The sequence below is a fragment of the Loxodonta africana genome, chromosome 3 (assembly GCF_030014295.1).
Source record: "Loxodonta africana isolate mLoxAfr1 chromosome 3, mLoxAfr1.hap2, whole genome shotgun sequence".
Classification (NCBI taxonomy): domain Eukaryota; kingdom Metazoa; phylum Chordata; class Mammalia; order Proboscidea; family Elephantidae; genus Loxodonta; species Loxodonta africana.
The window spans coordinates 128,286,679-128,307,168 of record NC_087344.1 but is presented as its reverse complement, the minus strand read 5'-3'; the positions used below and the strand labels follow the sequence as shown (position 1 = coordinate 128,307,168).

The following is a 20,490-nucleotide window of genomic DNA, read 5'->3' as shown; positions in this document are numbered from 1 at the left end:
CAGATCAAAAAGCAGAATTCCTCCATGGCTTTCCTTTGAACTTGATATATGTACCTGCACATGGAATCAGCTGTTAAATATCTGTTATGAAACAAGAATTCCTGTTACTTAATTTAGTAGTAAATGATGAAACACATTAAAGGCACCTAAAAACCACTATGTGTTTGGCCTTTATTCTGTATCTCTTCCTATCTACATTTTCCTTGAAAAAGAAAGAACCCTGGACTAATGCTTGTTACTGTTTCATATCTGCCTAAAATGGTAATAAATCCTTACTCAATAGTTCATAAAACTAATTTTTTTAAAAAAGGTTTACATGCAGCTTCTGTGCTTAGTGGATTTCTTAAAATAGCACTTTTAGAACAAACATATTCAGAGTGTTTATCATCAGGAGATATTACATTCCTTCTTCTTGTCAAACAAGTCATGCCGGTAAATTGCTTTAAGTACCTTTGAAAAATGTGGTTTGTATGCAAACTTCATACAGTCAAAACTCTTTCCACATCTGACTGTAAAAATGAATAAAAATTTGTGTTCTGACCATAAAAATAAATCTTAGAAAAATTTGTGTTCTGAACCACAAAAATAAACCTTAGAATTGTGAAATAATAGGATTCTTCTGTTTCTACTCTATCAGTGTTTTCTTCCTATCAACACAGTCCATAATAGGAAACTAGCGCTCCATGCATACTGTGCTCATTCCTTACATATATAAAATTACTGTGTCTAATAAGATCTTTGGAAACCCTGGTGGCATAGTGGTTAAGTGCTATGGCTGCTAACTAAAAGGCTGGCACTTTGGATCCACTAGGTGCTCCTTGGAAACTATGCAGCAGTTCTACTCTGTCCTATAGGGTTGCTATGAGTCGGAATCGACTTGACGGCAATGGGTATTATGATCTTTTGGGATATGAGAGGAGGCAGAAAGTGGAAGAATACTTGGTTAATGAACACTGAGTTACTCGAAGTATTTCCTACACTGTGTCTATTATTACGCGTAGGAATCAACTTGGGACAATGGATTTTTTTTTTTGGTTTATGCTTATTATTTGCAGGGTTACAAGGTTCGCCTCCGATTTTACCTGTGCGCAATGATCCTATTTATGTTACTTTGTGACTTTAGAGTAAGAAAAAAATGTTAACAGCGTTTTATCAATATGTATGTTTTTTCCAAAAGAAATCATGATTCATGATACCATCTTCCATTGCTAGAATTTAAAATGTGTATTCAGAAAACATCACAGGCCTCACACATTTAAAAAATGGTGAGAGTGTCGTTCAAACATAACTATTAATTATTAAAACCCCAAGACAGTCTCTTTTAAGATACACTTATTAAATGCCTATCACGGAGGAACAGTATTAGTAAAACAAATTAACTCAATACTATCCTCATCTCTCATTTAACTTTAGATTAAAAGATCTTTGAAATGCATAAAAATGATTTCCAAAAGAGCTTAGGGACGGCAATTTAACAGAATAGGGGAAACAGAGTGAACAACAAACTTGTGTTACATGATAAATTTTGATAATGTACTGTTAACTCAATATTTAATAGTTCATAAACTTGGAAATATTGAAATTCTTCATTTGTCAATTTGGTATATAGTAAGGACTAACTATAAATAACAAGCAGACTGTTTGGAGTGAAAACAATTTTTGTGCAAATATATGTTCTTATTCATTTTCTCACTTAGACAGTTTGAAGAAGGTAAGAAAAAAAAAAAAAAACCAATGTAGTAAAAAATAATTTGGATAGCTTTCACAGCACTATGAATGTGTTATATAAACCAAGAAGCAAATTTTGAAACTGTTTTTCTTTTTTTTTTTTTTTTAAGTGAGTTATCTTACTTAACTGCTAAGGAATATATAAATGAAAGAGGCAAAACCTAGTGCTATTTGATGACCAAACAAACACAATAAAAAGGGCAAGAGTACCAAGGGTGATTCTATTGTTCCTTTAATCAGAGTGACAAAAATACCTTGGGGAGGGTCCAAGGTGAAATGCAGAATGGAGGCACTGGTATTGTTATATGTGAAATTTATCTTTTAACATGTATGTCACCAAAAATGGTTTCATATCATTGTGTCAGCAGTGCAGTAATTCCAAACATTTTTAACATGCCTAGAAAAATGTGATGCATGTGTAAACAACTCATTTTTTCCCTTAAGCCGTAAGTATAAATTACATAAAATACCATGATGGAAGCTTTAGATATTCATAATGTTATGTGAGATTTCACATAGAATAATCATACTACGCTTTTACTTTAGAAAACCCTGCTTGTTAAACTGAAATAACTTTCATGTGAGCATTTAAAAATAAAAGATATCAAGCACAATAGAAATTTAAAAATTCAAGAGTCTTCTTGTCTCTTTTGAAGTTTAAGGCTTATGAATCAGAGATACTTTTAAAAAGTAAACTATCGTTTCTAAAATTTAAGCATTTCATTTTACACAAGACCAAAAATAAAACTAAAACCAAAAACGGTAATGTACTCTAGAAATGATGTCAGAATTTTGAAGAAAATTTTTCAACTGATAATCAACTTAGTCATATAACTACATGATTCAGCTAAACTTACAGTAAAGTTGAAACTTATTCCTTCAACTTTATCTTGCAGAATGTCCTATGAAACTATTAAAAGACAAACTAAACATGGTCTTTATATGGTTGATTTTAAATCTCCAATTACTGTTTTAGCTGCTAATTAGAATATATCACTTAAAAATAAAACAAAACTTACTTGATCTGTCCCATAAGGCAGTATGTTCAGAGAAATGAAGGCTGTCATTTTCCAAAGCTGTTTTCTGATCATGTGCAGCACCTTTAGAGTGTCTATGAAATAATCGGCTAGCAAAACCTTCCAATTTCTGAAGAGCAGTAGTTGTACCTGTATGCTGGTTACAAGGTAGTTCTCTATAAGCTGCCATTCACGTGCATTTACGCTTTACTTAAAGCAACTAAAAATATTTCCAGAAGGAGCTCAACAACTTCTTACACTGAAGCTGAAAGCTATGCATGTGTCAAACTTCCTGTTTGCAGGGTATTCAAATTACTACTGCTGTTGTGTTTCCTGTTAATATAAAACAGCACATTTCTAAGCTTTTCTTAGCACAAGTCTTTATATCTAACTAGAGATGGTGATTTAAAAAAAAAAAACCCTGCAATATCTGCCTAAATGTATAAAACAAAACAACGCTTTAAATTAACAGTGTTTTAATGTTAACCCATGTTAATGAGAGCAGTAAGTATAAGGACTTATATATACAGTAAAATATATATATATATATATACAGTAGGCTGAAAAAAAGAAAAATAGTTAAACATATATTACAACCCTATGCTAACAACAGAGGCCCAAGCCACATTTCAAATATACCATGTTCAAAAGAAAGGTTTTATTTTTTCCAGGAAATCAGCTAACATACAGATTTCAGGCATCCTTGTCAACAGTTAACTTTACAACAAAACTGGTATGCAATGGATATGATAAAACTCTCACAAAACAAATTTATGACATATATGTCGTAACTAAGGAAAAACCTGAACTAGCACTTAAAAAAAAAGAACCGAATGTTGCTAACTCATTCACTTAAGCGTAATGTATACAGGAACTACAGAAAGTGAGGATGTCAGTATTGTTCATCAAATTTATAATCTGCTGACGAGTTTTTATATTTTAAAAACATTGTAAAATTTGGAAAAAGAAAATATTTAAGATTTAAAATCAGTCATAGCAAGAGATTTCAAGCAGGAGAAAACAGTTCCTTCTGGCTGACTGAGAGTGGCCTGAGACCTATTTATTTTAAAAACTTAACACTGAGGACTGCTGCTTACCTAATCCCTCATTTAGTGGTCTCATTTAGAGACATCTCCTCCTATTAAAAGTAAATAAAATTTGCCATTGTCCCCTTGTAGGAAAACAAAAGGCACGTACCTGTGGCATTTAACAATGATTTTGAGCACCTGTCTTCTGAGACTAACAAATTAAAGGATGAGAAATGTATGTGCTTTTGTCTTTGGAAGCTGTAATAAGGACTACAGAAAAGAGAGAGAAAGAAAAATATCTTTAAAAAATCTAGAAACTATCTTAGTCCAGATTTCCTGCCAACTGTTTTGAGAAATACAATAAATAGGGACAATAATAACAAATAGAATAGGAAAAATAATGTAATCCAATTACAACCCTCTCCACACGCACGCACACGCACAAAGGAAGCAATCACTAGTGACTTTGCAAAGCAACAGCTCATTTGTGTACACTTTTTTAGGTAAAATTAGTATCACTCTAAAAAATAGGCAGCAGTATCTGTAAGACTAAACTTTTTAAATTTGTAGCTCTATATGAATATTATGTATGTGTATACCAAAACCAAGCCCATTGCTATCCAGTCGATCCAGGCTCATAATGACCCTATAGGACACAGTAGAACTGCCCTACAGTGTTTCGAAGAAGCGCCTGGTGGATTTGAACTGCTGACTTTTTTGTTTGCAGTCAAGCTCTTAACCACTAGGCCACCAGCGTTTCGGAACAGTAATACATAATTTGCTTATTCGTGTCTGACAGTGTCTTACACAAAACAGATACTGAATAAGTGTCTGTAGACTTTAATAAACATCTACAGAGCACAGGCTGACTCTGTGTGGGCAGAAGCAGATAAAATTGCTGAATTCTTTTGAATTCAGGAATTTCTCCTGACGGAAATTCTATTCATCCTCAAGGCTCACCACAAATATCACCTCTTCAGTGAAGTCTTCCATATGCTTCCAAGAGAAAATAAATCACTCTCTCCGCTCTTTCCACTGATCTTGTCATTTATGTTAAAATTTGCTATTTATGAATTTATGTCTTCCTAAATTTTGAGTTACTTGAATTCATAAAAGCAATGCATGCATTAAGTACTCAATAAATATATTTAGGTGTTCAATAAAATATATACTGAATGAAGTATAAGTTCATTTTTAACAACTTAAAACATGGTCTAAGTAATCAAGCATTGAAAATGCTTTAATTTTATTTATGATAGGATTTTATTTGTAAATAATCCAGAAAGCAATAAATTTCTCATATATAGAGACTACAGTAATAAAAGTAGTATCATCAAACTTCTCCTTTTACTCAATATTCAATGAGTTACTACTTTGTATTCATTCTGAGTTCCATTTTCATTTATTTTTACTAGGGCAAATTGTGGATTTCTAAGCTTACAGTCACCCCCTTCAATCATTCATCCCTCTGCCGTATTAATCTCTCCAAAATATTACGCTCATGTTATTCCCTTGCCAAATGCACAAACTAATCCTAGTATTTCAGCACCATCTTACTCATTTTTAACACAAAATGTCTAGTCAGGCTTATATTCAAAATTGCTTGAGTTAAGTATAAGAAATTCCAGATTCCTAACTAGTACTAAGATTATTTAAAATAACATATAAATTTTACAACAAAAGTAATTGCAATAGCAAAAAAAAAAAAAAGCATTAGATGAGTATCTCTAAACTACATCTGAAATCTGTACATCTTTTTCAAAAAGGCTGTTTCCATTTGTTAAAAAGTCCTTATAGAAAGTAGAATATTTAGTCCTTAGAGTAATGTTTCTATATATGGTAATGTGACCAGGAAGCTGTTGCTGTGGAAGTCCTTAGGCAGTTTGAATTTTATTTATTGAAAAAAAAAAAAAAAAGAACTCTACTGGCATCTACTGCTAGAAAGAAACAACTACAGTTTTAACTAAAACTATGAATCCCTTCAAAATTCAAATTAACCTTGAGTATGCTTGCTATTCTTCCTGATGGTATTTTCGGAATCTTAATTTGTATTAAAATGTCTAACTACGCACCCAAAATTTGCTGTAATATTATAGCTTATCTACTAAGAGACTGTAATTAAACAATGTATCATTTTTACCACTGGAGAGTAATCATAAGTATACATTCCTTATTATTCATACTGTATTAATTACAGAAATTATGGCAATTTTCAGAGATAAACCTGCTTTGATTGCCAAAAGATATCACAAAATATGGTATATTATATTTAATAATAGTAATGATCCCTTACATTTGCCAAAAACACTTTACAACCCATAGTGGTTTCCACAGCTCATGAGATCCTTACCAATGAAGTAAGCAGGACAGGTAATATTACTCTTATTTTAAGATGAGAAAAAAAATCTTACAAACATTAAGTGGCTTGCCCAAAGTCACCTAGGCCTTCTAAATTCCTGGAATCAGGACTCTTTGTACTGCCCAATACTGATTACCAAAAAAAAGAAATAAAAAAATTTTAAATGCAGAAATTTTCAAACAAAGGTGGGAGAGTGAATGGGGAGAAATCAGTCTTCGAATATATTGCCCAGGGTCTAAGAATCTGCTATGGAATTTTTTTTCATTCAGATAGCCCCAACTTCAAAACATATTAAACAGCTACAATAATCAGAACACCCTAGTACCGGTTTAATCATCGACACACAGACCAATGGAATTGAATTGAAAACCCAGAAATAAATCCAAACATCTATGGTCAATTGATTTTTGACAAAGAAGCCAATCTTTTCAATGAGGAAGCTACAGTCTTATTAACAAATGGTCCTGGGGAAACTGGATTTTCACATGCAGAAAAATGAAGCGATATCCATACCTAATGTCATGTACAAAAACTAATTCAAAATGGATCAAGGACCTAAATGTTAAATCTAAAACCATAAAGTTCTTGGAAAAAAACACAGAAGCAAAGCTATGGACCTAAATTTTTGCAATGATAGATTATCAAACACAAGGAATGCACATGCAGCAGAAAACAAAATAGGTAACTGGGACCTCATAAAAGTTAAATACTTATATTCATCAAAAGACTTTATCAAAAGAGTAAAAGGACAACCTATAGACTGGGTAAAACACCTCCAGGAACAATATAACCCATAAGGATCTAATATCTAAAATATATGTAAAACTTCTAAAACTTAACAAAAAGACAAGTAATACAAAAAAATGGGCAGAAGTCATGAACTGACACTTCACTACAGAAAGTATTCGAATGGCCAACAAACACATGAAAAGATGCTCAAGGTCACAAGCCATCAGAGAAATGCAAATCAAAATCACAATGAGATACCATTTCACTCCCACTAGGATTGCTAAGATAAACAACAACAACAACAACAAAAAAGGAAAATAACAAACACTGGCAAGGATGTGATGAAACTGAAACCCTCATCTATTGCTGGTGGGAAGGCAAAATGGTACAGTGGTTGTGGAAAATAATCTGGTGGTTCCTAAAAAACTAAAAATAGATCTATCATATGATCCAGCAACTCCACTCCTAGAGGTCTAATACAAGTGACGAACAGACATATGCACACCTATGTTCACTGCAGCACTATGGACAATAGCAAAAAGATGGAAACACCCTAAATGCCCATCAATGCATGAATAGCAAGCAAAATGTGTTACATACAGACGATGGAATACTATTCACAGATAAAGAAAAATGAGTTCCCAAAACATCCCACAATGTGGATGAACCTGGAGGGCATGACGTTCAGCAAAATAAGTCAATTCAAAAGCACGAATATTTTATGTTCTCATTTTTATGAAATAACAAGAATAGGTAAATATATAAAAACCAGAAAACCAAATCCAGTGCCAGTGAGTCGATTCTGACTCATTAGAATTTCCAAGGAGCGCCTGGCATATTTGAACTGCCGATCCTTTGGTTAGCAGCCATAGTACTTAACCACTAAGCCACCAGGGTTTTCGGAAAAAAAAAAAAATAGAGAGAGAGAGAGTGAGAGAGAGAGAGAGACTAATAAATAGAGTTACTATGAGTCAGAATCAACTCGATGGCATACGACAACAATGTTCACTGAAGGGGCTCTAGTGGTACAATGTTAAGCACTCACTGCTAACCAAGGGCACACAACAATGTTCATTAGTGGTTATGAGGGGTGGGAGTGGGGGTAACTAGAAAAGTATCCCCTAGGTAATAGTCATTTTTTGTTTATGGTGATGGAAAAGGTGGCACCAAATGTGGGTGAAGTTTGCACAGCTTGACTAATGTACAATAAGCCGTACGTAAGAAAAAAAGGATGAACTGGAAAATGATATGTTATATATAATTTTACAACAAAAACAATAACCAAAACAAGGAGACAGAGTACAGATTGTTGTTGTTGTGGTTGTTAGGTGCCATTGAGCCAGTTCCGACTCATAGCGATCCTATGCACAACAGAACAAAACACTGCCCGCTCCTGCACCATCCTTACAATCGTTGTTATGCTTGAGCCCATTGCTGCAGCCACTGTGTCAACCCACCTAGTTAAGGGTCTTCGTCTTTTCCACTGACTCTCTACTTTACCAAGCATGATGTCCTTCTCCAGAGACCGATCCTTCCTGACATGTCCAAAGAATGTAAGACGCAGTCTCGCCATCTTTGCTTCTCAGGAGCATTCTGGTTGTGCTTCTTCCAAGACAGATTTTGTTCATTCTTTTGGCACTCCACGGTATATTCGAAATTCTTCGCCAACACCACAATTCGAAGGCGTTCATTCTTCTTTGGTCTTCCTTATTCATTGTCCAGCTTTCACATGCATATGATGCGATTGAAAATACCATGGCTTGGGTCAGGTGCACCGTAGTCTCCAAGGTGACATCTTTGATCTTCAACACTTTAAAGAGGTCCTTTGCAGCAGATTTACCCAATGCAACGCGTCTTTTGACTTCTTGACTGTTGCGTCTGTGGCTGTTGACTGTGGATCCAAGTAAAATATAAACCTTGACAACTTCAATCTTTTCTCTGTTTATCATTATGTTGCTCACTGGTCCAGTTGTGAGGACTTTTGTTTTCTTTATGTTGAGGTGCAATCCATACTGAAGTCTGTGGTCTTTGATCTTCATTAATAAGTGCTTCAAGTCCTTTTCATTTCAGCAAGCAACGTTGTGTCATCTGCATAATGCAGGTTGTTAATGAGTCTTCCTCCAATCTTGATGCCCCATTCTTCTTCATATAGTCCAGCTTCTCGGATTATTTGCTCAGCATACAGATTGAATAGGTGTGGTGAAAGGATACAACCTTGACACACACCTTTCCTGATTTTAAACTTTAAACAATTAAGTGTACTGCAATTCCCATTCTTTGCAAAGTTATCCATAATTTGTTATGATCCACACAGTCGAATGCCTTTGTATAGTCAATAAAACACAGGTAAACATCCTTCTGGTATTCTCTGCTTTCAGCCAGGATCCATCTGACATCAGCGATGATATCCCTGGTTCCACATCCTCTTCTGAAACCGGCCTGAATTTCTGGCAGTTCCCTGTCAATATACTGCTGCAGCCGTTTTTGAATGACCTTCAGCAAAATTTTGCTTGCGTGTGATATTCATGATATTGTTCTATAATTTCCACGTTCCGTTGGGTCACCTTTCTTGGGAACAGGCATAAATATGGATCTCTTCCAGTCAGTTGGCCAGGAAGCTGTCTTCCATATTTCTAGGCATAGGCAAGTGAACACCTCCAGTGCTGCAAACGTTTGTTGAAACATCTCAATTGATATCCCATCAATTCCTGGAGGCTTGTTTTTTTTTTTTTTTATTAATTTTTATTAAGCTTCAAGTGAACGTTTACAAATCCAATCAGTCTGTCACATATAAGTTTACATACATCTCACTCCCTACTCCCACTTGCTCTCCCCCTCTTGAGTCAGCCCTTTCAGTCTCTCCTTTCGTGACAATTTTGCCGGCTTCTCTCTCTCTCTATCCTCCCATCCCCCCTCCAGACAAGAGTTGCCAACACAATCTCAAGTGTCCACCTGATATAATTAGCTCACTCTTCATCAGCGTCTCTCTCCTACCCGCTGACCAGTCCCTTTCATCTCTGATGAGTTGTCTTTGGGGATGGTTCCTGTCCTGTGCCAACAGAAGGTCTGGGGAGCATGGCCGCCGGGATTCCTCTAGTCTCAGTCAGACCATTAAGTTTGGTCTTTTTATGAGAATTTGGGGTCTGTATCCCACTAATCTCCTGCTCCCTCAGGGGTCCTCTGTTGTGCTCCCTGTCAGGGCAGTCATCGATTGTGGCCGGGCACCAACTAGTTCTTCTGGTCTCAGGATGATGTAGGTCTCTGGTTCACGTGGTCCTTTCTGTCTCTTGGGCTCTTAGTTGTCGTGTGGCCTTGGTGTTCATTTTCCTTTGCTCCAGGTGGGTTGAGACCACTTGATGCATCTTAGATGGCCGCTTGTTAGCATTTAAGACCCCAGACGCCACATTTCAAAGTGGGATGCAGAATGATTTCATAACAGAATTATTTTGCCAATTGACTTAGAAGTCCCCGCAAACCATGTTCCCCAGACCCCCGCCCTTGCTCCACTGACCTTTGAAGCATTCATTTTATCCCGGAAACTTCTTTGCTTTTGGTCCAGTCCAATTGAGCTGACCTTCCATGTATTGAGTGTTGTCTTTCCCTTCACCTAAAGCAGTTCTTATCTACTGATTAATCAATAAAAAACCCTCTCCCACCCTCCCTCCCTCCCCCACCCTCCCTCCCTCCCCCCCTCGTAACCACAAAAGTATGTGTTCTTCTCAGGTTTACTATTACTCAAGATCTTATAATAGCGGTCTTATACAATATTTGTCCTTTTGCCTCTGACTAATTTCGCTCAGCATAATGCCTTCCAGGTTCCTCCATGTTATGAAATGTTTCACAGATTCGTCACTGTTCTTTATCGATGCGTAGTATTCCATTGTGTGAATATACCACAATTTATTTACCCATTCATCCGTTGATGGACACCTTGGTTGCTTCCAACTTTTTGCTATTGTAAACAGAGCTGCAATAAACATGGGTGTGCATATATCTGTTTGTATGAAGGCTCTTGTATCTCTAGGATATATTCCCAGGAGTGGGATTTCTGGGTTGTATGGTAGTTCTATTTCTAACTGTTTAAGAAAACGCCAGATAGATTTCCAAAGTGGTTGTACCATTTTACATTCCCACCAGCAGTGTATAAGAGTTCCAATCTCTCCACAGCCTCTCCAACATTTATTATTTTGTGTTTTTTGGATTAATGCCAGCCTTGCTGGTGTGAGATGGAATCTCATCGTAGTTTCAATTTGCATTTCTCTAATGGCTAATGATCGTGAGCATTTTCTCATGTATCTGTTGGCTGCCTGAATATCTTCTTTAGTGAAATGTGTGTTCATATCCTTTGCCCACTTCTTGATTGGGTTGTTTGTCTTTTTGTGCCTGAGTTTTGACAGAATCATGTAGATTTTAGAGATCAGGCGCTGGTCGGAGATGTCATAGCTGAAAATTCTTTCCCAGTCTGTAGGTGGTCTTTTTACTCTTTTGGTGAAGTCTTTAGATGAGCATAGGTGTTTGATTTTTAGGAGCTCCCAGTTATCGGGTTTCTCTTCATCATTTTTGGTAATGTTTTGTATTCTGTTTATGCCTTGTATTAGGGCTCCTAGAGTTGTCCCAATTTTTTCTTCCATGATCTTTATCGTTTTCGTCTTTATGTTTAGGTCTTTGATCCACTTGGAGTTAGTTTTTGTGCATGGTGTAAGGTATGGGTCCTGTTTCATTTTTCTGCAAATGAATATCCAGTTATGCCAGCACCATTTGTTAAAAAGGCTTTCTTTTCCCCAATTAATTGACACTGGTCCTTTGTCAAATATCAGCTGCTCATACGTGGATGGATCTATGTCTGGGTTCTCAATTCTGTTCCATTGGTCTACGTGCCTGTTGTTGTACCAGTACCAGGCTGTTTTGACTTCTGTGGCTGTATAATAGGTTCTGAAATCAGGTAGAGTGAGGCCTCCCACTTTCTTCTTCTTTTTCAGTAGTGCTTTGCTTATCTGGGGCTTCTTTCCCTTCCATATGAAATTGGTGATTTGTTTCTCTATCCCCTTAAAATATGACATTGGAATTTGGATCGAAAGTGCGTTAAATGTATAGATGGCTTTTGGTAGAATAGACATTTTTACTATGTTAACTCTTCCTATCCATGAGCAAGGTATGTTTTTCCACTTAAGTATGTCCTTTTGAATTTCTTGTAGTAGAGCTTTGTAGTTTTCTTTGTATAGGTCTTTTACATCTTTGGTAAGATTTATTCCTAAGTATCTTATCTTCTTGGGGGCTACTGTGAATGGTATTGATTTGGTTATTTCCTCTTCGATGTTCTTTTTGTTGATGTAGAGGAATCCAAGTGATTTTTGTATGTTTATTTTATAACCTGAGACTCTGCCAAACTCTTCTATTAGTTTCAGTAGTTTTCTGGAGGATTCCTTAGGGTTTTCTGTGTACAAGATCATGTCATCTGCAAATAGTGATAACTTTACTTCTTCCTTGCCAATCCGGATACCTTTTATTTCTTTGTCTAGCCTAATTGCCCTGGCTAGGACTTCCAGCACGATGTTGAATAAGAGCGGTGATAAAGGGCATCCTTGTCTGGTTCCCGTTCTCAAGGGAAATGCTTTCAGGATCTCTCCCTTTAGAGTGATATTGGCTGTTGGCTTTGCATAGATGCCCTTTATTATGTTGAGGAATTTTCCTTCAATTCCTATTTTGGTAAGAGTTTTTATCATAAATGGGTGTTGGACTTTGTCAAATGCCTTTTCTGCATCAATTGATAAGATCATGTGGTTTTTGTCTTTTGTTTTATTTATGTGATGGATTACATTAATGGTTTTTCTGATATTAAACCAGCCTTGCATACCTGGTATAAATCCCACTTGATCATGGTGAATTATTTTTTTGATGTGTTGTTGGATTCTATTGGCTGGAATTTTATTGAGGATTTTTGCATCTATGTTCATGAGGGATATAGGTCTATAATTTTCTTTTTTTTGTAATGTCTTTACCTGGTTTTGGTATCAGGGAGATGGTGGCTTCATAGAATGAGTTGGGTAGTATTCTGTCATTTTCTATGCTTTGGAATACCTTCAGAAGTAGTGGTGTTAACTCTTCTCTGAAAGTTTAGTAGAACTCTGCAGTGAAGCCGTCCGGGCCAGGGCTTTTTTTTGTTGGGAGTTTTTTGATTACCATTTCAATCTCTTTTTTTGTTATGGGTCTATTTAGTTGTTCTATTTCTGAATGTGTTAGTTTAGGTAGGTAGTGTTTTTCCAGGAATTCATCCATTTCTTCTAGGTTTTCAAATTTGTTAGAGTACAATTTTTCATAATAATCTGAAATGATTCTTTTAATTTCATTTGGTTCTGTTGTGATGTGGTCCTTCTCGTTTCTTATTCGGGTTATTTGTTTCCTTTCCTGTATTTCTTTAGTCAGTCTAGCCAATGGTTTATCAATTTTGTTAATTTTTTCAAAGAACCAGCTTTTGGCTTTGTTAATTCTTTCAATTGTTTTTCTGTTCTCTAATTCATTTAGTTCAGCTCTAATTTTTATTATTTGTTTTCTTCTGGTGCCTGATGGATTCTTTTGTTGCTCAGTTTCTATTTGTTCAAGTTGTAGGGACAGTTCTCTGATTTTGGCTCTTTCTTCCTTTTGTATGTGTGCATTTATCGATATAAATTGGCCTCTGAGCACTGCTTTTGCTGTGTCCCAGAGATTTTGATAGGAAGTATTTTCATTCTCGTTGCTTTCTAAGAATTTCCTTATTCCTTCCTTGATGTCTTGTATAACCCAGTCTTTTTTCAGGAGGGTATTGTTCATTTTCCAAGTATTTGATTTCTTTTCCCTAGTTTTTCTGTTATTGATCTCTACTTTTATTGCCTTGTGGTCTGAGAAGATGCTTTGTAATATTTCGATGTTTTGGACTCTGCAAAGGTTTGTTTTATGACCTAATATGTGGTCTATTCTAGAGAATGTTCCATGTGCATTAGAAAAAAAAGTATATTTTGCAGCAGTTGGGGGGAGAGTTCTGTATAAGTCAATGAGGTCAAGTTGGTTGATTGTTGTAATTAGATCTTCCGTGTCTCTATTGAGCTTCTTACTGCATGTCCTGTCCTTCTCCGAAAGTGGTGTGTTGAAGTCTCCTACTATAATTGTGGAGGTATCTATCTCGCTTTTCAATTCTGTTAAAATTTGATTTATGTATCTTGCAGCCCTGTCATTGGGTGCATAAATATTTAATATGGTTATGTCTTCCTGATCAATTGTCCCTTTTATCATTATATAGTGTCCTTCTTTATCCTTTGTGGTGGATTTAAGTCTAAAGTCTATTTTGTCAGAAATTAATATCGCTACTCTCTTCTTTTTTGCTTATTGTTTGCTTGATATATTTTTTTCCATCCTTTGAGTTTTAGTTTGTTTGTGTCTCTAAGTCTAAGGTGTGTCTCTTGTAGGCAGCATATAGATGGATCGTGTTTCTTTATCCAGTCTGTGACTCTCTGTCTCTTTATTGGTGCATTTAGTCCATTTACATTCAGCATAATTATAGATAAATAAGTTTTTAGTGCTGTCATTTTGATGCCTTTTTATGTGTGTTGTTGACAATTTCATTTTTCCACATACTTTTTTGTGCTGAGGCGTTTTTCTTAGTAAATTGTGAGATCCTCATTTTCATAGTGTTTGACTTTATGTTAGTTGAGTCGTTACGTTTTTCTTGGCTTTTATCTTGAGTTATAGAGTTGTTATACCTTTTTGTGGTTACCTTATTATTTACCCCTATTTTTCTAAGTAAAAACCTAACTTGTATTGTTCTATATCGCCTTGTATCACTCTCCATATGGCAGTTCAATGCCTCCTGTATTTAGTCCCTCTTTTTGATTATTGTGATCTTTTACCTATTGACTTCCATGATTCCCTGTTATGTGTATTTTTTTTTTTAATTAATCTTAATTTGTTTGTTTTTGTGATTTCCCTATTTGAATTGATATCAGGACGTTCTGCTTTGTGACCTTGTGTTGTGCTGATATCTGATATTATTGGTTCTCTGACCAAACAATATCCTTTAGTATTTCTTGTAGCTTTGGTTTGGTTTTTGCAAATTCTCTAAACTTGTGTTTATCTGTAAATATCTTAATTTCGCCTTCATATTTCAGAGAGAGTTTTGCTGGATATATGATCCTTGGCTGGCAGTTTTTCTCCTTCAGTGTTCTGTATATGTTGTCCCATTCCCTTCTTGCCTGCATGGTTTCTGCTGAGTAGTCTGAACTTATTCTTATTGATTCTCCCTTGAAGGAAAACTTTCTTTTCTCCCTGGCTGCTTTTAAAATTTTCTGTTTATCTTTGGTTTTGGTGAGTTTGATGATAATATGTCTCGGAGTTTTTCTTTTTGGATCAGTCTTAAATGGGGTTCGATGAGCATCTTGGATAGATATCCTTTCGTCTTTCATGATGTCAGGGAAGTTTTCTGTCAGGAGTTCTTCAACTATTTTCTCTGGGTTTTCTGTCCTCCCTCCCTGTTCTGGGACTCCAATCACCTGCAGGTTATCCTTCTTGATGGAGTCCCACATGATTCTTAGGGTTTCTTCATTTTTTTTAATTCTTTTATCTGATTTTTTTTCAGCTATGTTGGTGTTGATTCCCTGGTCCTCCAGATGTCCCAGTCTGCATTCTAATTGCTCGAGTCTGTTCCTCTGACTTCCTATTGCGTTGTCTAATTCTGTAATTTTATTGTTAATCTTTTGGATTTCTACATGCTGTCTCTCTATGGATTCTTGCAACTTAGTAATTTTTCCACTATGTTCTTGAATAATCTTTTTGAGTTCTTCAACAGTTTTATCAGTGTGTTCCTTGGCGTTTTCTGCAGTTTGCCTTATTTCATTTGTGATGTCTTGAAGCATTCTGTAAATTAGTTTTTTATATTCTGTATCTGATAATTCCAGGATCGTATCTTCATTTGGGAAAGATTTTGATTGTTTTGTTTGGGGGTTGTAGAAGCTGTCATGGTCTGCTTCTTTATGTGGTTTGATATGGACTGCTGTCTCCGAGCCATCACTGGGGAACTAGTTTTTCCAGAAAATCCCCTAAAAAAAAATGCAGTCAGATCCCTATCAGAGTTCTCCCTCTGGCTCAGGCTATTTGGATGTTAATGAAGCCGCCTGGGGAGGGTGGGGAAGGGAACAGAGAGATAGGAGAGTAGCACCTCAGAATATAGCCAGAGTTGCTTGTCTTGCTTGGAATGACTATTATATCTGAGATTCCCACGGGGCGCGTCGCCTATGTGTGCTGGCTGTGTGGAGATTGCCCCCTGGGGGTCTGGCCCACTGGAGTCAAGGTCAGATCCTCCACTTCCAGCCCCACGCCCAGCGTCAAGGCTCCCCTACTGGGACGGTGCACTCTCGACTCCAAAATCAGTCGCTGCCTCCCGGGGACTTCTCGTCCCTCCAGCCGAGTTGCCGTGCCGCTCCCGCAAACCAGCTGGGCCGCCTCCTGGGGTTAGTTCAGGTGGGTGGAGCAGCTCCCCGTGCTTGTGCCGTGACCGTGTGTCCCGGCTGGGACGCTGTTCTCCCCGCTCCAATACCAGTCGCTGCCTCCCGGGGACTTCTCCTACTGGCTGCGTCCCACACCGCCCGCGCGACCCGGCTGGGCCCCTTCCCGGGGTTAGTTCAGGGGGGTGGAGCAGTTCTCCATGTTTATGCCGTATCTGCGTCCAGTCCAAATCCCGGTGAGACGGTTCCCCGGCTGGGACGCTGCTCTCCCCGTTCCAAGACCAGTCACTGCCTCCAGGGGACTTCTCCTACCGACTGCGTCCCACGCCGCCCAAGGAACCTGCTGGTCCCCCTCCCGGGGTTAGTTCAGGGGGGTGGAGCAGCTCTCTGTGCTTGTGCCGTACCTGACTGGTACGCTGGCTCCAGGCTCTGAAAACAATCACTGCTTCCTCGTATTAGTTCATTCTCCGTCTCTAAATCTGTGTTTGTTGTTCAGGATTCGTAGATTGTTATGTATGTGATCGATTCTCTTGTTTTTCTGTGTCTTTGTTGTAAGAAGGATCCGAGGTAGCGTCTGCCTAGTCCGCCATCTTGGCTCCGCCCTCCGAGGCTTGTTTTTTCCAATGGCTTCAGAGCAGCTTAGACTTCTTCCTTCAGTGCCATTGGTTCCTGATTATATGCCACCTCTTGAAATGGCTGAACATCGACCAATTCTTTTTGGTATGATAACTCTGTTTGTTCCTTCCATCTTCTTTTAATGCTTCCTGCATCATTTAATATTTTCCCCATAGAATCCTTCACTATTGCAACTCGAGGCTTGAATTCTTCTTCAGTTCTTTCAGCTTGAGAAACACCGAGCCTGTTCTTCCCTTTTGGTTTTCCATTTCCAGCTCTTTGCACATGTCATTATAATACTTTATTTTCTCTAGCCGCCCTTTGAAATCTTCTGTTCAGTTCTTTTACTTCACCAATTCTTCCTTTTGCTTTAGCTGCTCGATGTTCGAGAGCAAGTTTCAGAGTCTCCTCTGACATCCATCTTGGTCTTTTATTTCTTTCCTGTCTTTTCAATGACCTCTTGCTTTCTTCATGTATGATCTCCTTGATGTGATTCCATAACTCGTCCGGTCTTCGGTCACCAGTGTTCAATGCGTCAAATCTATTCTTCAGATGGTCTCTAAATTCAGGTAGGATATACTCAAGGTCATATTTTGGCTCTTGTGGACTTGCTCTGATTTTCTTCACTTTCAGCCTGAACTTGCATATGATCAATTGATGGTCTGTTCCAGTCAGCCCTTGGCCTTGTTCTGACGGATGATATTGAGCTTTTCCATCGTCTCTTTCCACAGATGTAGCCAATTTGATTTCTGTGTGTTCCATCTGGCGAGGTCCATGTGTATAGTTGCCATTTATGTTGGTGAAAGAAGGTATTTTCAATGAAAAAGTCATTGGTCTTGCAAAATTCTGTCATTCAATCTTTAGCATTGTTTCTATCACCAAGGGCATAGTTTCCAACTACTGATCCTTTTTTGTTTCCAACTTTCGCATTACCATCACCAGTAATTATCAACGCATCTTGACTGCATGTTCGATCAATTTCAGACTGCAGCAGCTGATAAAAATCTTCTATTTCTTCATCTTTGGCCCTAGTGGTTGGTGCATATATTTGAATAATAGTTGTATTAGCTGATCTTCCTTGTAGGCATATGGATATAATCCTATTACTGCCAGCACTGTACTTCAGGATAGATCTTGTTCTTTTTGACAATGAATGCAACACCATTCCTCTTCAAGTTGTCATTCCAGCACAGTAGACTATATGATTGTCCAATTCAAAATGGCCAATACCAGTCCATTTCAGTTCACTAATGCCTAGGATATCGATGTTTATGTGTCCCATTTCATTTTTGATGATTTCTGATTTTCCTAGATTCATACTTCGTACATTCCAGGTTCCAATTATTAATGGATGTCTGCAGCTGTTTCTTCTCATTTTGAGTCGTGCCACATCACCAAATGAAGGTCCTGAAAGCTTTACTCCATCCATGTCATTAAGGTGGACTCTACTTTGAGGAGGCACCTCTTCCCCAATCATCTTTTGAGTGCCTTCCAACCTGGGGGCTCATCTTCCATCACTATATTAGACAATGTTCCAAAGCTCTTCATAAGGTTTGCACTGGCTAATACTTTTCAGAAGTAGACTGCTGGGTCAACTGTATATTCAGAAGTAGACTGCTGGGTCAACTATATATATATAGACTATAGATATCCTCATCATAACAATGCAATTTTGGTGTCCATATTTATGCTTACAATCATGTTGGGTCCAAGTAGAACTTTCTGATGAAAGAAATCAAAGATCTAAATAAACAAAGAAATATTCCATGTTCATATATTGGAAGACTCAATACTTTCTAGGTGTCATTTCTTCCCAACTTGATCTGTAGATTCAATGCAATCCCAATCAATATTACAGCAAGCTATTTTGTAGTTATCAAAAAAGTGATTCTAAAGTTTATATGAAAAGTTTATATAGCTAGAATACTGAAGAAGAACAAAATTGGAGAACTCAGTACCTGATTTCAAGACTTACTGTAAAGCTACAGTATTGACAACTGAAATGAGGTATGAAGTTGTAAGAAAATGTGGAGGAATCTGAAATGCATATTGCTAAGTAAAAGAAACTAGTCTGAAAAAGCTATATACTGTATGATTTCAGCTATATGACATTCTGGAAAAGGAAAGCCTGAGACAATAAAGAGGTCACTGGTTACCAAGGGTTTGCAGAGAGGAAGGAAGGGATAAATAGGTGAAATACAGGACAATTTTAAGTTCAGTGAAAGTGTTCTTCATGATATTGTAATAGTGGATATATGACATTATACATTTGCTAAAGCCACTGTACTGTACAGCTAATATAAATGTATTCTAATGTAAACTGTGAACTTTAGTTAACAAGTACATTATTAATAGTTCATTAATTATAACAAATATAAGATGTTAATAACAGTAGGACAGTATGCAGGGGAAGGAAGGGAGTATATAGAAACTCTATATTTTCTGTAAACCTAAAATTGTTCTAAAATATTAAGTGTATTAAAAACAATAAATTTGTCAAATTCACCTAAATCATTGTTCAAATGAGAATGTATAAAATTGAATTCATATATTAGAAAAGAAGTCTTAATATAATGATCCAATCTTCCACATTATGAAATTAGAAAAAGGGCAAAATAAACTCAAAGAAATTCCAAAAAGAAAGCCAAACCCATTGCCATCAAGTCGATTCTGACTCATAGTGACACTACAGGACAGAATAGAACCGCCCCATAGAGTTCCAAGGAGTGCCTGGTGGATCTGAACTGCCGATGTTTTAGTTGGCAGCCATAGCATTCAACCACTAGGTCACCAGGGTTCCCAAATTACAGGGAAGCAAATAAAAATAATTAAAAAAATAGTGATCAATAAAATTGAAAACAGAAAAATAATAGAGAAAATCAATAAAAAGAAAAGCTTGTTCCTTGAATAGATCAATAAAACATCTAATGCTCTAGCAGGACCAACCATGAAAAAACAGAGAATTACTAATATCAAGAATGAAAGGGGATATCATTACAGATGTCAGAGACATTAAAAAGGCAATAAAGTAACATTAGAAACAACTGTATTCATATAAACTTGACAACTTAGCTGAAATGGACCATTCCTTGAAAGACCCAAACTACTAATGTTCACTCAAGAAGAAATAGGTAACTGAATACTACTATATTTATTGCAGAAAATGAATTAGTAACTTACAATCTCTTCAAAAAAGAAAACTGCTGGCCCAGATAGTTTTACTGGCAAAGTCTACCAAACATCTAAGGAAGAAATAATACCAATTATCCACAATCTCTCACCCTGAGTTGGGAGCTGACTCAATGGCAGTTAACAACAATAAGAGGAGAAAAATAGTCTATTTACCCAGATAATTACCATTTCTCTTATCCTTCTTTTCTACATGAAGCTTCAGATTTCCCTCTGGTGACATTTCTTTTCTGCCTGAATACCTTCCTTTAGCATTTCTTTTAAAGTAGGACTGCTAGTGACAAATTCTCCTTGGTTTTCAGTAATTTGATTATGATGTATTTGAGTGTGGTTTTCTTGGGGTTCACTGAACTTCT

The 20,490-nt window shown here is 36.8% G+C and overlaps 1 protein-coding gene across 2 annotated transcripts in view; it reads right to left on the bottom strand.

Annotated features, from left to right (window-relative positions):
• PRKACB (protein kinase cAMP-activated catalytic subunit beta) overlaps window positions 1-20,490 on the bottom strand; it is a 135,661-nt gene that overhangs the window by 69,385 nt on the left and 45,786 nt on the right. The window contains exon 1 of one of the 2 annotated variants that reach the window (XM_003411215.4): window positions 2,748-3,149. The exons of the other annotated variant lie outside the window; for it this stretch is intronic. Within the exon in view, the coding sequence (XP_003411263.1) occupies window positions 2,748-2,934 (187 nt within the window). The 5' untranslated portion in view covers window positions 2,935-3,149. Of the gene's footprint in view, window positions 1-2,747; window positions 3,150-20,490 lie in introns of those variants that run through there. 2 annotated transcript variants of the gene reach the window in all.